At 36.1% G+C, this 17,050-nt stretch overlaps 1 protein-coding gene across 3 annotated transcripts in view; it reads left to right on the forward strand.

Moving 5' to 3' along the window:
• The window catches only part of NCOA7 (nuclear receptor coactivator 7), a 168,473-nt gene that overhangs the window by 112,170 nt on the left and 39,253 nt on the right, over positions 1-17,050 (forward strand). For 2 of the 3 annotated variants that reach the window (XM_049771097.1, XM_049771098.1), the window contains exons 9-10: positions 2,317-3,308; positions 4,140-4,308. In XM_049771097.1, the coding sequence (XP_049627054.1) occupies positions 2,317-3,308; positions 4,140-4,308 (1,161 nt within the window). The remainder of the gene's footprint in view (positions 1-2,316; positions 3,309-4,139; positions 4,309-17,050) is intronic. The other variant, XM_049771100.1, reaches the window with a different exon arrangement.

Consider the following 17,050-nt stretch of genomic DNA (forward strand, 5'->3'; position numbering starts at 1 on the left):
GAAAAGACCACCAGTAAAGCTGCAGTTAAGTTTGCAAATAGAAGGCCAAACAAACTTCCCAATGATGATGTATACTGAGATAATACTAATTAATAAATAAATAAATATTCTGTTTGATGCTAAGAAAGTACGTTTCCTCTTCACAGAAAGATTTCTCTATGAAATTTAATAACCCAGATTACAGACACTACTCCATAGGGTAGAGAGAGTTAATGTGTTGAACTTATTTTAGAGTTGTTCACTGATTCATTTCTTAAATTTAAACATAAAATTTACAGTCTGATTATATGTATACCAGTGAATAAAATAGATATATTGAGTGTAGTCAAAGTACAATTGACTTATTACTGACCTTAAAATTCCATCAATTGTTTGAACTTGCATGAAACTTTATTTTAGAACACATTATATAGTAAAATCAGAAATTCACATTAGATACAATGTATAGACATTTTAAAATTATGTATTTGTGTATGTGAAAAATCTCTCCAACCTCACCATTAAGCTTTATATTTTTGTGTAGGACATTTTGTAATTAGACTTCCATAGATAATAGGAAGGGAACAATTGAAGGAATTGTTGACCATCATTAATTATGTGCCTGGATAAATCTAGAAAATATTATAGCACTTAACCCTATGAAATTGTATCAACAGTGCTTTAAAACTATAATATATATAAAATATATAGTTTAATTAATCCCTGCTTTAATTGCATAAAAGAACAAGACAGGAGGGCAGATAAGGTCATTGAAGAGGCTTTTAGAGTATTTTCAAACGGATTCTTCAAAGGATCAAATTAGATAAAGTTAAAATGAAAAAAGGAGACTTGAATGTTCATGGAAGGCAGTGCTGCTTATCAATCTAGTATGTGTATTTTTTTTATTAAAAAATTATCTTTTGGGGGCCGGAGAGATAGCATGGAGGCAAAGGCATTTGCCTTGCATACAGAAGGATGGTTCGAATCCCGGCATCCCATATGGTTCCCAGTGCCTGCCAGGGGCGATTTCTGAACGTAGAGCCAGGAGTAACTCCTGAGCATTGCCGGGTGTGACCCCCCCCCCCAAAAAAAAGTTACCTTTTGGGGTGCTGAAGAGATAGTACAGCAGTAGGGTGTTTGTCTTGCATGTGGCTGACATAGGACTGGCCCGTTGTTCAATTCCAGGCATCCCATAGATCCCCTGAGCCTGCCAGGACCGACTTCTGAGCACAGAGCCAGTAGTAACAGTAGTAACGACTGAGCACCCAAAAACAACACAAAAAAAATTACCTTTTTTAGCCTTTATTATGTCAGGTCAAATAATAGAGTTCTAAAATGAACATTAAATTGCATTGCACTAACTAGTTTAATTCTAGGTTTAAATTATTTTAAACATCTCCTGAAATGGGTAGAACATTTTTATGTATGTAAATTCTGAAGAACAGACAGACACTACCACAGTGGTTTTCAGCACATGGCATAAAACTATATTAAAAGCTGGGAAACATGCTAATATTTTTGTATAATTCATTCTGGAAAATAAGGCATCTGCTACTAGAGAAACATATTGGCCTTCCACGACAGTTTGTTTCAGCTGATCTACCATTGCTCATTGTCATAAAGCAAAATGACTCTAAATAAATGAGTCAAGAAATTTAAATTATTACAATAGAAAATTTTATTTTATATACTATTTTTAGTTGGAAGATCAGACATATTTTATATAACCTGAATAGAGAAGCCTTCCACTTGTATAATCTTTGGTATGAGAAGGATTTGTTAGGGGAAATATTTAGTCCTAAACCACAATTAGTCTTCAGTCATCAATTTATAGATTTGTTATTTGGTAACTTTTCTGTTCATGAATCTGTAAAAATTAAATGTTTTACTACTTTGTAAATAAGAGAAGTTTGCATATTAAGAAATGTTATAGTACTAAAATATATCCTGTATTTTGTGTTTTTCTTCATGAAAATTAAAACACTTCATTAAAACACATCTGATGGATGACATTTTCATGTTCATAAATGACTTCAAGAACCATCTATGTGCTTTCAGTAGAATATGCAGTTTTGAACTTTTTTGTTTTGCCACTCCTTATAAGTTGAATTACATTTCATTTTGAAATTTTCAATTATTGATTTTTGTATCATTCTGCAATCATTTAAACATAAATTTAAGTTATAGTATATTTATGTTGTAGTTTTTGGTTGTATGTATTTTGTCTTTACTTTGCCTTTCCTCCATTTTATTTTTGTTTTTGTTTTTAACATTCCATGTGCACCCATCATTTTTCCCCAACAGTGACCTACCTCAGGATCTTTGTCCTCTGTACAGGCCTGGAGAATGGGAAGACCTATCTTCAGAAAAGGATATCAACCCATTCAGTAAGTTCAAATCTCTCAATAAGGAAAAACGACAGCAGAATGGAGACACGATCATCACTTCAGACTCCAAATCAGCCCCAGCTTTGGAGAAGTCCACAGAATGCACACATATAAAGCCCTCTGACAGCTGCTCAGGAAAACTAAAAAAACTGGAATCCTCTATAGAGACAACCACAGTTACTAAGGGCAGCAAGGAATCTTCTGACACATGTGCTGCATTTGAATCTATAGCCAAAGAAAATTCTCTTTTAGAAGATGAAGACTTTGTAGACTTGGAAGAACTTGCTTCTCAAGCTGATAGCAGAATGAACCAAAAAGATGCTTTAAAAGAGTGCCTTGCTCTGGATGCACAGGAGCTCAGAAAGGCTAAATCACACATACTCAGTTCTACCACGGAAATGCAGGTGCAGTCATCCCTAAACTCAAGACCAGAGAGTGATGCTGAACTAAAGGGAGCCCTTGATTTAGAAGCCTGTGAGAAGCAAGATACAGTGCCAGAGAGGGACAAACAGTCTGGCTCTCCAGAAAGCCAGGTAGAAAACACACTGAATATACATGACGATCTAGATAAACCTAAACTCATTGAATATTACCTTAATAAGAACAAAGAAAGTTCACGGTTATCTGATAACCTAGAGAAAACGAAGTTAAGTGATGACAAAAGGCTTGAGTCAATGGGAATAGACATCACTCTTAGTCATTCTTTTTCCCAGGCAGGTGATCTCACAACTGAGGGCAATAAAGAGCTAAGTAAAAGCTGGGGGAAAGAAAGCAAACCCCTTCCACTACAATTGGATGCTTCTTTAGCAGAAAATAAGAATAAAGAGTCTCTAGAATATTCTTTGGACTCTGCTCTGGACAATAATAACCAAGACCTGGAAATGGATAATAAATCAGAAATTCAGTTATGGTTACTAAAGAGAATTCAGGTACCTATTGAAGGTAAGCCATTCTTATGTCTTTATGTTGTTTTATGGCCATTGGAAAAAGTACATGTTAGAGCAAATATCGCACAATTATTCAAAAACGATGTGTTTTCAATAGAGCATTGTTACTGAGGCAGTAATAATTAGAGGGAATTAGCAATAACTTAACTATTTTTAAATGTGATCTATAGCATTGTTGTTTATTTCATAAGCAGTTTGAGGGCCAAAGAGATAGAATAGATATTAAGGTATTGACCTTACATATAGCTGACCCTGGTTCGATCTCTAGCCCTATATAAGGTATGATCACCACAAGGGGTCATTCCTGGCCTTGTAGGCTGAAATAGGCCCTCAACCCAGTTGAGTGTGCTCCAAATCTTCTGGCAAAAATAGTAATTTTAAGCATTTAAAAACACAAGTAACCTTCCCTTTTACACTATTATTTTCTAAATCTAAAGAAATTTAAAATGCTTTTGAAGATCCTTCAGTTCTACACTGACATACTTTCTGGGTTGACTAGGACTTAAGTGCCATTCATTACATATATTCTCTTGGATTTTCCAAAGCCTCACTGTTTGCTAGTGTATTCCTTGTGTAACAACTCATGTAGTATATACCAACCTGGAGCAGCACACATTTGCCTTTTGTGCTCAGGAACATTAGGAAATTTTAATGTGATGATATATGATATTTATGCCATAATTAGACTTTTCATCACTAAGCAGGGATTACACAATAATATTTTAATTCACTAATTGTGTTGATATTGAGGACATTTTAAAATATATTTTAATTAAAATTAAAGATCTAATTTTTTTTAACATTTTTGAAACCTTTTTTTTTTCAGATATACTTCCTTCCAAAGAAGAGAAAAGCAAGACTCCACCCATGTTTCTGTGCATTAAAGTGGGAAAACCCATGAGGAAATCCTTTGCTACCCACTCTGCAGCCATGGTCCAACAGACCATGAAACGAAGAAAGCAGCCAGAGTACTGGTTTGCTGTTCCAAGAGAGAGGTGAGTTTGGGAAAAATGGGAAATTGGATGGTTAATGTGATTCTAATTATGTCTTAATGTTTCCCCTTTAATTTAAACGTATTTCATGTTGTTCCTGAATGCAATTTCTTTTTAATAGCGCATTTCAGGATTCCTAGAATGATTTTGAGTAGTGTTTACTCAAATAATGCTTGATTTTAATAAAGCAAATTTGTGAATTATAGACATTGCCTGTTGAATCATTGCAATAACATTGTACCATCTCAGTTAAAATTTAATGAAACATTCTCAAATTCCAGCAATTAAAAGTGCTCTTCCATTGGAAGCAGAGGTATATTGTGGACAGATCCAAAGACTTCTATGTGCAGGAGAGGAGTATAGTTATAATTTTGAAAGTGCTCGTTGTTCTACTGAATTCCAGACTGCTTCAGTCATAAGAGGTCGGCTGACTGAGCAAAGAAGTTTGACATAACATTAATGAGATGTGGACTTTTATAGAGATTTATGTTCTTAATTACCAAAGAAGTAATTGAATTAGCTGATAGTAAATAATAACATAAATAGTGGTAAAAATTCTTTGCAGTATTTCTCTGAGGACCTCTTTCTAGGAAAAAAAAAAAGGAAAATTAATTTTAGAAAAAAAATGAGTTTCCTTTTGCGTATGTGGTATAGTAAGTCTTTAGAGTGGTTTTGCAATCTATCTTCAAAATAGTTTAACTTTTTGTTTCTCCTTTTCCCAATTAGCTTTTCACTCTCTGTAAAAATGATTATTTTTAGGTTAACACTCCTATCAAGAAACTTTTCACCTTGAATTGTGGAAGGGGTTTTATCCTCAGCATCACAAAATGAATAAATAAAAAATAAATTAAATAAAAATAATAATAAATTTAAAATAATAAATAAGTGAAAACACTAAAAAATAAAAAGTCTTCCTTAAGGATGAATTGACAATAAAGCAGAATTAAATCCTAAAAAATGACATACCTTTTGGATGCTTTGTACCAAAAATTCTCATGAAGAGAATTGTCTTCTTTGAATAAAGTATAGTTTAATTTAAGATGGGGGTATTAAGATTTTAATCTATTTGCTAATATCTTGTCCATAAATCCACATTAGACTAATTTTTTAGCCTAGAGCAGTGGTTTTCAAATAGTGGGATTAAATCCTAAAAAATGGCATACCTTGTGGATGATTTGTACCAAAAATTCTCATGAAGAGAATTGTTTCTTTTGAATATAGTTTAACTTAAGGTGGGGGTATTAGGATTTTAATTTATTTGCTAATATCTTGTCCATTAATCCACATTAGACTAATTTTTTAGCCTAGAGCAGTGTTTTTCAAATAGTGGGGTGTGCCCCCCTGGGGGGGGCACGAGGCTTCATAAAGGGGGCACGTTTGACCTCTGCAAACACTGTCATAACAAGCTAAGCTTCGTGTTTATGTCTCTGTATGTCTCTGGAGCTGAGAGTTGCTGTGTCTGCTTCAAACCCCACTTTGAAAATCTATGCATTGCAAAGCGTGCTCATTGTAGCCATTAATCCCGACATCACCTTAGATTCAAAAATCAGCTCAAATTATTTGATATATTTTTGTTTTGCAGTTTAAAGCTATTTTTTTATAAAGATACTATTTACAGTCTCTCGGGGGGGGGGGGGCGCGAAAACTGTTTTCTTCTTCCTAGGAGGGCATGACAGAAAATAATTGAGAAGCACTGGCCTAGAGCAATAGTACTGTTAGTAAGGCATTTGCCTTGCATATGACCATCCCAGGTTAGATTTCTGATATCTAATATGATCCCCTAAGCCCACCAAGAGTGACTCCTGAGCACAGAATCAAAAGTAAGCTCTGAGCAGACCTGGGTATGACCCCATAATAAATAAATAAAATGATTTTTTTCGAAAACATTTTATTTAAAAGGTGGTGTGTGTGTGTGTGTGTGTGTGTGTGTGTGTGTGTGTGTGTGTGTGTGTGATTTTGTGCTCAGATGCCAGCTGATCAAAAGTAAGCTCTGAGCAGACCTGGGTATGACCCCATAATAAATAAATAAAATGATTTTTTTCGAGAACATTTTATTTAAAAGGTGTGGGGTGTGTGTGTGTGTGTGTGTATGTGTGTGTGTATGTGTGTATGTGTGTATGTGTGATTTTGTGCTCAGATGCCACATTTTTAACCTACAAGGCAAACACCTAAAACCCTATTTCTCGAGCCCTATAATATTCTTTTTTGTATTGTTTTTTTTTTTGGGGGGGGAGTCACTCCTGGCAGTGCTCAGGGGTCACTCCTGGTTCTACACTCAGGAATCAACCCTGGCAGGCTCAGGGGACCATATGGGATGCCGGGATTTGAACCACTGTCCTTCTGGACTCAAAGCAAATGCTTTACCTTCATGCTATCTCTCCAGCATCCTCATAATATTCTTTTAGCAATACCTGCAACCCATGTATTTCATTGAAACTTTACATCAGGGATTCCAGAGAGGTAAAGTGAAAATGTGTCTTTTTATTCTTTCATAGGGGTCTTCCCAGCAATCCTCAAGTATTGTGGGTGTGATGGTTTAATGTTCGGGTTCAGTAATGCAGGCAGGGCATGCTTTTGTTTTTTCCTTCATGCAAGCTAGTGGACTTACCATGTAATGTTGACATCTATAGTTGGCATGTATGTGCTCCATTACATTAAGCCATCTCCCCTGATTCTCTTTATTTAAAAATAGTACAGCAATATAAATTTTAGGGCCCTTGTTAATGTCTACTCTATAGGCAAGAGTTCACAGTTATAGTTTTATGGACAAGAAAAATAGTACCCTGAAACTCACAGCCACAGTGTTGATTATGAGGAATTCAGGTTCTCTCTGAAAAATGACTTATCACCTGTGTTATTTTTTTAACTGGGAAAATGTTTTATTTATGAGAAATTTCCTCCACATTTTCTTTTTAAATTTTTTTACTTTATTTAAAGAAATGTATCACATATTTGGCAGTTGACTGTAATACTTTGTTTCCAGATAATTGAGAGCAAAGTTGTTTTTTAAAAGTATAAAGCGGGCTGGAGAGATAGCACAGCAGCGTTTGCCTTGCAAGCAGCCGATTCAGGACCAAAGGTGGTTGGTTCGAATCCCGGTGCCCCATATGGTCCCCTGTGCCTGCCAGGAGCTATTTCTGAACAGACAGCCAGGAGTAACCCCTGAGCACCGCTGGGTGTGGCCCAAAAACCAAAAAAAAAAAAAAAAAAAAAAAAAGTATAAAGCAAAACTAAAAAAGAATAGGAAGAGAGAGGATAAAAAATTTTTTTAAAAGTATAATGATAGCAAATTTATGGAAATCATTGTATCTCCAATGAGGTCATTAAGGCATTGGCAGAAGGTATAGTAAGTTCTTGTTGCTAGCTGACCATTCTGTTATTTTATTTGTTTCCAAACATTAAGTCAGCTAAGCTACACATTGACATCTAAATTGATGTGTTTCTATGGTGATGACAGCATCAAACAAATGAAGCTGTCCAGGAATTTAAAGCACTACTGCTACTACAGCTTTTAAGGTGTGTTTTCTCAGCTGCTAGGACTCTCAGGAGTAGTAGGATGCATGGAGAGAGAGAGGAGAGGAGGGTGTTGCAGTTACTAAAAACAGGGCCCGTTTTTGGGTGATGTCAGCCCAAATACCAGCATACCTTGAGTTTGGTTGAATTGGTGTCCACAGAGAAACATAGAGGAATGGTGAAACAGGTCCATAGGCAGAGCAGTGATTATGGATAATGGATTGCAGTAGGCATGGCTTCAGCAGTTAAGGGCTTGGCCTGTCCAGTCCTCCCAAGATTTCCAGTTTTCAGCTGTGTGGCCAGTGTACATGTGATTTTTTTTTTCATGGCTTGTTTTATATCTCTTTCAAGAAAAGACTGTGGAGCTTGCCAGAGTGAACATGGAGACTATGTTTATGAGTGGTTGGTTACACCCCCTCTCCAATTTTTTTTATCAAAAATAGCGCATGATTATTTTTCTCAAATAATATGGAGACTTTTCTCAAATAATTATATAATCCCACATTTATGTTTATGTTTTGTGAGTTTTGTTTTGAGGAAATACTAAGCAATGATATGGCTTCTTTTTGTTTGTTTGTTTTTGTTTTGGGCCACACCCAGTAATGCTCAGGGGTTATTCCTGGCTGTGTGCTCAGAAATCGCTCCTGGCTTGGGGGACCATATGGGACACTGGGGATCGAACCAAAGTCCATCCTGGGTCAGCTATGTGCAAGGCAAATGCTCTACTGCTCTGCTATCACTCTGGCCCCATGGGCTTACTTCTGACTTTGGGTTTAGAGATCACTTCTAGTGACACTCTGGGGACCATATATAGACTGGACTCTGGTCAGTCAAGTACAAATCTAGTGCCTTATCTACTGTACTATTTCCCTGTCCATATAAGAAATTTACTGGCATCTTTAACCCCGTAGAAATACGTATTGCTAAAATATTTTCTTTTATACCTTATACAAATAGTTTTATGGACTTTTAAAAGTAGGTCACTTGAAAAAAAAGTAGGTCACTTATTGATTATATTTTGCTTTAGAGTGGTGTGTATGACCTGTTTTTGTTTGGTTAGCAATTAACTCGACATACTTTGTTTTCTTTCTTAAACAGTTAATTAAAAAAATTGAGGCATTGTATCGCATTGTGTCAAATACATGTTTTTATGGATGTATAGAAGTTGGGATTTTTAATTGCTCCCTTTTATTTTTCCATATCTACTACTTTAAGATTGGGAGATATGTCATTTTCACCTTGAGCTCCATATACAGAGAAAAAAAAAAGGAGAAGTTTATTTGTTAATTGCTTCTTTTATTCGGATAATTTCTGACTTTCTTTGCTACTTCAGACCATGACAACTTGCTTTTCTGTTGAAGGGATTTTAGCATGCTCTTATTTGCATTTCATCAGCAGAGTGAAAGGTCATGTTAGCTATTTCTCCCTTCCTAGGTTACAAAGTTCTTTCATAGTTTGTCTAGATAAGACCGTTTATTCTTATTTTTAGATCTTTTTGACTCATGCTATATACTAAACTCTATACATAGCAATGGAGGGAACTTCTCTAGAGTTTCTATTTTTACCTCCTTTCTATTGAGTGGGTTCCCCACCCCCAATATAAACTCCTTGTTATAAAATTTTAGATAATAGAAATTGGAGATATGACAAGGTCTAAAATTGCCTAAATACAGTTGTTTTTTGACTTGGAAATAATTTTGTTAGTAAGGAAAAGGTCATTTCTTTTTCTGCAGAAAAGCACATGCCTTGCATGCAAAAAGGCTTGGAGTCTATCCAGCCCTGCAATTAGATGAAAGAAAAAGTGAGAGTGAGAGAAAATTAGGTAGTTCAGTGGGTGAAGTGGAGTGGGCATTTTGCATTTAGGAAGTCTGCATTCAATTCAAGGTATATCAAGGTTCCTGAGTACCACAAAGAAAAAAATCCCTAGCATAGCACTGAGTAAGAAGTAACCCTTGAGTGGCCTGCTCAAAGTAAATAAACTCAAATTAACTTTTAGAATTTTAAATGGAAATAGAGATAGTATAGGAGTTAAGGTACTTGTTTTGCACCTGTTCTGGAACACTGTACATGATCTCCAAGTTTATGTATATGTACTACATCAATGTCTATTAAATTTACCACTAATTTAGTCAAGAAAAGAGACAGCAGATGGAATGTCTGTTACATTAATATTGTAAGAAGAGTGTGAGGTTGAGAACAAGTGAGAGAGAAAGAGAAAGAAGTGTTCTCTATGAGGGATGAGGGGGCAGGTTCTGGGGTTGGATGATGGGAAAGTAACTAGGGAAATTGATGGAGGAAAATAACAATGATGAAGGGATGTGTGGTAGAATATTGTATAACTAAAACTCAATTATTAACAATTTTTTAATCTGTACATCGTGATGGTTTTAAAAAAAACTTAAAAAAAAGAGAGATTGAGATACTAAGAGAGTGTACAGCAAATAAGTCTCTTGCATGTGGCTCTTGTATCTTGCTGACCTGAATTCAATCCTGACACCACATGTGGTACTGTGAGCCCTGCCATGAGTGATCCTTGAGCTAAGAAGAGCCGGGATATGCCCTGAGCACTGCCAGTTGTGGCCCCAAAGTGTACACATAGAAAAAAATAAAAATAAAAACAAAATAGAACATCTGAGAATTATTCAAAACACTATTTGTGTATATGGCAACTCAAAGTCCCTTTTTTTAGGTCAGTATTTCCTTCTAAGATATTCAATAAAAAATTAACCACAGAAACATATAAAAAGTATTTAAAATAAATACCTGAATTCTTTATCTAGAAGAGAACTTTTTTGCTTCTGGATGCCTTTCTCTTAATAGGCTTTATAAGGAAATTAGTTTTATTTCAGTTCTTGATTTGGTTTTCTGATACTAGCATAATAGAATATAATTGATATCTAATCACATTTTAATCTTTGAGATTAATAAATATTACTCTAATCTATTTTTAAAATGTTGCTGCAACAAATAAAAGTTATACTTATTTACATTTCTACATATGTGGTAATATTGCAAGTGACTTATGTGAAATGAGGAAAGGAAAAGTAGTAGTAAGGGAATTTACTATCTCCTCTCTACTTACCTTGGTCACCTGGCAAGTTGTTTAGAACTGATAGTCTCCTATGATCACAGATTTTGTGTCTCGCCAGCTTCACACAACAATTGTTAAGCTGTGTCAGCATCTCATTGGATCCACATAGCATGGAAACTTACGTCTAATATCCAAGGATTTCTTGGGGGGGGGGGCAATATGGGCTCAGGATGGAGTAAAGAATTGCCTTTTGCAGGAAAAAGAAAATGAATCCTAATATCTTTCTATGATCTCTTCCCTCTCCAGATTATTGCCTTCATTTGTAGAAAAGAGTTTAAGAAAGAAGATAAAGAATGAAATAAGGTAGTTAGTTTTAAAATATCAAGGAAGAGAAAAAGTGTTACATGTTCAAGATAGAATAGGAGCTCTTCCAGAGTGGGGCCAACTACACATCCAAGTTTAATTCCTGATTCCTGTATTTTGGATTTCAGTGGAATGTTAGAAACTATTGGCCATTCTGTTTTCTAATAAATATTGTAGTATTACTCTGCCTTTTTTATTTCAATGTTCTGTAGCATTTTTTAGCATTGACTGTAGCCCATTTATTTATTTACCCCTTTTCTTCTCTCATTCCTTCATATTACTTCTGTAGAGGACACAAATAAAGACTCAGTACTATCTTAAATGACATTTTCTTACTCTCAGTAAATTACCTATACCTAATAATCTAATGCTTTTATAGTTTTTAATTATCTTCAGACTAGAAATTTTTATAGGGCACCAAACATACCATATTTGCCGGTGTATAAGACAACTGGGCGTATAAGATGACCCCCTAATTTTGTAGTTAAAACATAGGTTTAGGCCTATATTCGCTGTATCAGACAGAATGTTCCTATACCACACAACAATCACAACAAGCAAAGGTTCAACGGTTATACTGTAATAGACTTCCTCTCTGACTCTGGTCAATCTGAGCAGGCTTTTTACAGTGTAGATTCAGGTACAGAACACTGTCTAATTTGCATGCATAAAAAGCCTGCTTGGATTGGCTGAGTTAGAGAGGTGGTGCGAGCAGCCTTGCAGTGATTGGTGCAGGATCGAGTTAGAAAACTCGTTTTGTGGCAATATTCAGACAATTTTCGTTTAGCGGCATATTGAAACATTTTTCGGGATATACTCGGCATATAAGACGACTCCCGATTTTCGGTTGACTTTTTTTTTGTTTGTTTGTTTCAAAAGTCGTCTTTTACGCCGGAAAATATGGTAGATTTTCCAGTGTTTGAATAAGCCCTATGTAAAACATTCAAGAGTGGTTATCTCCTAAATTGAGTTTTTTATTTCTGGGTTTGTCCATGCCAGTGTTCTCACAACCCGTTTCCTGTTTTATCCACCATAATTAAAGGTTCCTTAGTCATATGTTGTGTATGTAAATATTTTGGGGGATTATTATGTTACTGACCCTACCCTGATCGGTGATTGTGACCTGGGGTTCTGCCCCTACCCTAGGGTGGTACCTGATTCTGCTTCCACCATTGGGTGGTACCTGATTCTGGGAGATAAAAACAAGGTTCTGTAGAAGGTGAGAGGCTTTTGGCTGGAACTGATACTGAGTCTTTGGACTTCAGTCTTGTCCACCAAATAAAGCTAATATTTCCACAAGCCTGTCTGCGAGCTGTTTACCCGCCGTTTCACCTCAGAACCGTCGGCTGGACAGGGTGGCAGACACGTGCTCCAAGCTGAAGGGGAAAGACCTCATCCTCCATCCCTCCATCAGTCAACCTCTTCAGGGGCTGATACAATTTTTAAAGTCAGAATGTTGTCTTAATCTTGCTTCTTAGTCATCTCCCACTTTTCTGTTATTGTAGTGAGTTTATTTCATCCACATAAGAGCTCCTAATCTGCTGATGCCTTATGATTATTAGAGAACAACTGGACATGTTTTTTAATGTTAAGAAGTATAGGAATCAGGAAATGTGGGTAAGGCTTCAATAACATGTAAAATTTTACTAGACACAATAGGATACACACTAGAGAAAAGCTTCATGCTTGCAGGGAATATGGGTGAGGCTTCCGTAGGAGGTCAAATCTCATCACACACCAGAGGATGCACACAGAGGTGAAGCCCTATATTTGCAGGGAGTGTGGGCAAGGCTTCATTCAGAGCTCACATCTCAGGATACCAGATAATACAAGGGAGAAGCCCCATGTTTGCAGAGAATATGAGCGAGGCTTCAGTGAAAGGTCAAGTCTCATCAGACATCAGAGGATATATACAAGGGAGAAGCCCTATGTTTGCAGGGAGTGTTGGCAAAGGCTACATTCAGAGGCCACATCTCATGAAACACCAGAGGATACATAAAGGGGAGAAGCCTCATGTTTGCAAGGAGTTTGGGCAAGGCTTCAGTCAGACATCAAATCTCAATAAACACCAGAAGACATACACATGTTAGAAACCTATATATGAAGTAAAGGTGACTAATGAACATAAATATCTGAGCATCCACACAGAACATTGCAGCCACCTCAAGACACATAATGTACCTGAGGAGGTGGCAAGAGATGTCTCCTGATATCTAGCCTTTTCCTTATTTTGTTTGTGTGACCTCAAAACAAAAATGATAAAGTTCAGAACATCAGTAGTAAAGAAAAAATTTCAGAGAGCTTGCTAAAATTTTTTCTCTCTCTCTTTGTATTAAACTGTTTAAGTTTTAGAAATCTACTGAGCAAATGTTAATCATAGGCTTATTACGCACATATTTATCCTCATTTTTATATTCAAAATTCTTTAAAATTGTTTTGCGTTATTTTCCTGGTTATTTTACCTTGCTTCAACGTTATGTTCTAGAAATTATGATCTTCCAAAGGCATTATATTTACTATGTCTAAATAAGTTAATTTATGCTGACAGTGCCTTGAGTTACTCTAACCACACCAAAACTCATGAAAAAAAAAATACTTCCCTGTGCATGTGAGCACTTCACAATGGTGGTTGTACAGTCTGCTGGAGGAATTAACACCCAGCCCTTTGGACAAGAACTCCTGACATATTTTCCATTGCAAACTAATCATTGCAAATGGGTACTGGGTACTGTGAAATACATTTGGGAGTAAATATGCAGGAACAGTAATTAATGCAATCTTTAATGTTTGCAGAGGTAAATGAAGTCAAGGATGTTGGGCCATAGTTAAATATAGATCCTTATTCTGGACTTTATACATTCGTGGCCTCTGTTGTTAGGTTTTCCCACTTCTTTCAAAGAAAATAGAAATATAGATGATGTATTTGGTTACATCTCTTCACTTTTAAAGTATTAGCAAAAGTTTTAAAAATAAGTCAGCAGACCAAAAAGAAACATCAATTATTGACTACAGTCTTATATTTGCCCCCCTAAAGTTTCAACAGTTTGAGATTAAGATACGTTTTTAATTTTTACTTATTTTGATTTATACTCCTTTAACTGTAATGGACAATAGTCCACTGTCCCACTGTTGCTTAAGGACCAAGCTAATGAGAACATGGTGAAGGGTAAAGAAAGCTTTTTGAGTAACATGATGGCTGGTTGGAAGAGGATGAAGTCATGTGATCTAAACAGCATCTTTTCTGCATGGTCATGAGAAGGGATTTTATAGGAACTAGAAGTCATGTTTTTAGGAAGGGTGAGGTGCAGGTTGATAGGTACCAGAATAATCAATAAATTAATGGGCTGGTCCTCAGAGCCACATTATTAAGTGACTGCAAGAGAAATTTCTGATTAAGGTTTCAGTCCTCTTCTTCAGAAAAGTTATGGGTGAGGGGTAGATTCTGGACATACTCAACTATTTCTAACTGGACAGATTATCTGTTTTCTTTTGGTGGGGCTTAGAGGTTATACTTATACTTGGCTCTGCACTCAGGAATATACTCTTGGTGGTACACAGGGGGCCATATAGAATTTCCGGAATAGAGCCCAGATTGGCGTGTGCAAGGCCAGTACCCTATCTCTGTATCATCCCTCCAATTCTAGATTTTCTAGCTTCTAATACTGATTTACTTTTGCATTTCCTTGGTCAGCTTCATCAATACAAGTGCTATTTTGATTGATTTATGATTCTCCACTAAGCTGTCCTATTATATTTTGTGTTTGCTTGTTTGTTTGTTTGTTTGTGTCACACCCAGCAGTATACAGGTATTTTTCTTAACTCTGCACTCAGGTAGTACACTTGGTAGTGCTCAGGAGCTCATATGCATTGCTAGGGATCAAACTTGGGTTGTCCACCTGCAAGGCATGCACACTATCTTCTGTATCGCTCTGGCACCTCTGGCCTGTTACTTTTTATTGAGCCCCCAAAAAGGAAATATATTTAGTTGTCACTTTGCTTAAATATATATATTATTTTATCTATATTAATTTTCTTTAGAATGAACTTGACACCAGGATGTCACTTTGCTTCCATTTGGAGTTGTAGAATATTGATTTCAGAGGAACAGGGAGCTATCTGTTACTCTATGGACTTTGAATGAGGCCACTTCAATGGGTTTTAAAAGTGTTTGATATTCTAGTAACTACCTTTATTGCCACTGGTGTTTTAATCCTGTGGCCATATACAGAATGAAGCCTGTGGTGGTTTTAGTCAAAAGTGCATAGCTTTAAATTATAATCATCAGTATATATGCCTATACTGGAATTATAGTTATATCATAACTATAATGTTTGCTCCCTTGGTCACATTCTTCTTTCCTTGCCTTGCCTTGTTATTACTCCCACCCTCTGCCATTATGTACTGTGGAGTATATTTCTGTAACTTAATTTACACAATTTAAAATCTCAAGGTTTTTCAATGGGTTCTTATAGTTTTTAGATCAGGTAGATATTTGACAGTTATATTTTGTTGTGTATAGACTTGACAGTGAACCTATGGCATGCATGCCAACTGTGGCATGTGAAGGCCTTGCAGCTGGCATGCGGGAAGGTCCGCAGTTAAGATATGCAGTGAGGCGAGAGACAAGTGTGCCAGTGTCTGCTTTGCAGCTCACCTGGCAACAGGGCCGGACTGGCCATTGGGAGGACCAGACATTCTTTGGTTTTGTGCAGCAGTTTGGGCACTCGGGCTCAAAAAGTTTAGCCATCACTGGCTTAGATGATTTTTTTTTCTTTACCAATCACAAAGCAACAATTTCTTACTGCTTCTTATCATTTGATCATATCTGGTGTTTATGTTGGATTTGAATTCCAGGTAATCACATACAAGGGACTTTCTTGAAGGTCTTTCCAAAAGTAGAATGAACTTTTCCCTTTTTATTTGCATATTCCTGCTTCATGCTTTTGAATAAGGAACTGCTCTTAGTTTTAGAAACTTAGATGAGGAACTTTCCCACCGCCTCCAGCTAATATAAGTATAAACTACTTGAAGGTTCAAATTTTTGACTTAGACTTTATTTTTCCTTTTTTTTTCACATCAATTATCATGAATTAAAAGTTACAAAGTTATTCCTGATTGAGTTTCAGAAGTAGAATGCTCCAACACCAATCTCTTCACCAGTGTCCACTTCCACCAATGTTAGTTTCTCCCCACAACTAAAGGATAGATTGAAAGAAAAAAAAAACAGCTGTAAGTAAAATCCCATCATAGCTAGGAATGGGTCTAAATAATGTTGATTATCTTAATCTTTTTATAAGAATAGATAATAAAATAGGAATAAAAAATGTTTTATTCCTAGCATTGACACTTAGATTTTTTTAAAGCCAGGTTTTATATCCCTCTGTCATGTTTTGTAATCCTAAAACTTGTCAGTGGCAGGTTTTTATGAAATAGTAAATCTAGAATAGTGGGGTTGACCATAAGGGAATGGTGATATGTTAGTTTGAAACCATGAACTGATCTGTGGTTGATCCCAGGCTCACCCCCAACATGTTTCGTGACCTGGGGCAAGTTAATCTGTTTTAGCATCTGTTTCCTCCTCCATTCGGTAGTAACCATAATTACAGTGGCTTTCTCATAGGATAATTAAGAGGGAAAAAAACAAAAGCTTTTTCGTGCAATAAATGAGACTCCTTTGGTGTTGTTTTTTGTGATTTCTTTTTCCCAGAAGTGAGTGCTTTGTTGACTTTAAAGTAAAGCTGCTGCCTTCCAAGAATGGGTATCGCTTTGCTTTGAGTTTTTTTCAAAAATGACAGCTTTATCAGATAAATGGTGGTTGTAACTTCTATAATATCTCTT

The sequence above is a fragment of the Suncus etruscus genome, chromosome 4, assembly GCF_024139225.1.
Source record: "Suncus etruscus isolate mSunEtr1 chromosome 4, mSunEtr1.pri.cur, whole genome shotgun sequence".
Taxonomy (NCBI): domain Eukaryota; kingdom Metazoa; phylum Chordata; class Mammalia; order Eulipotyphla; family Soricidae; genus Suncus; species Suncus etruscus.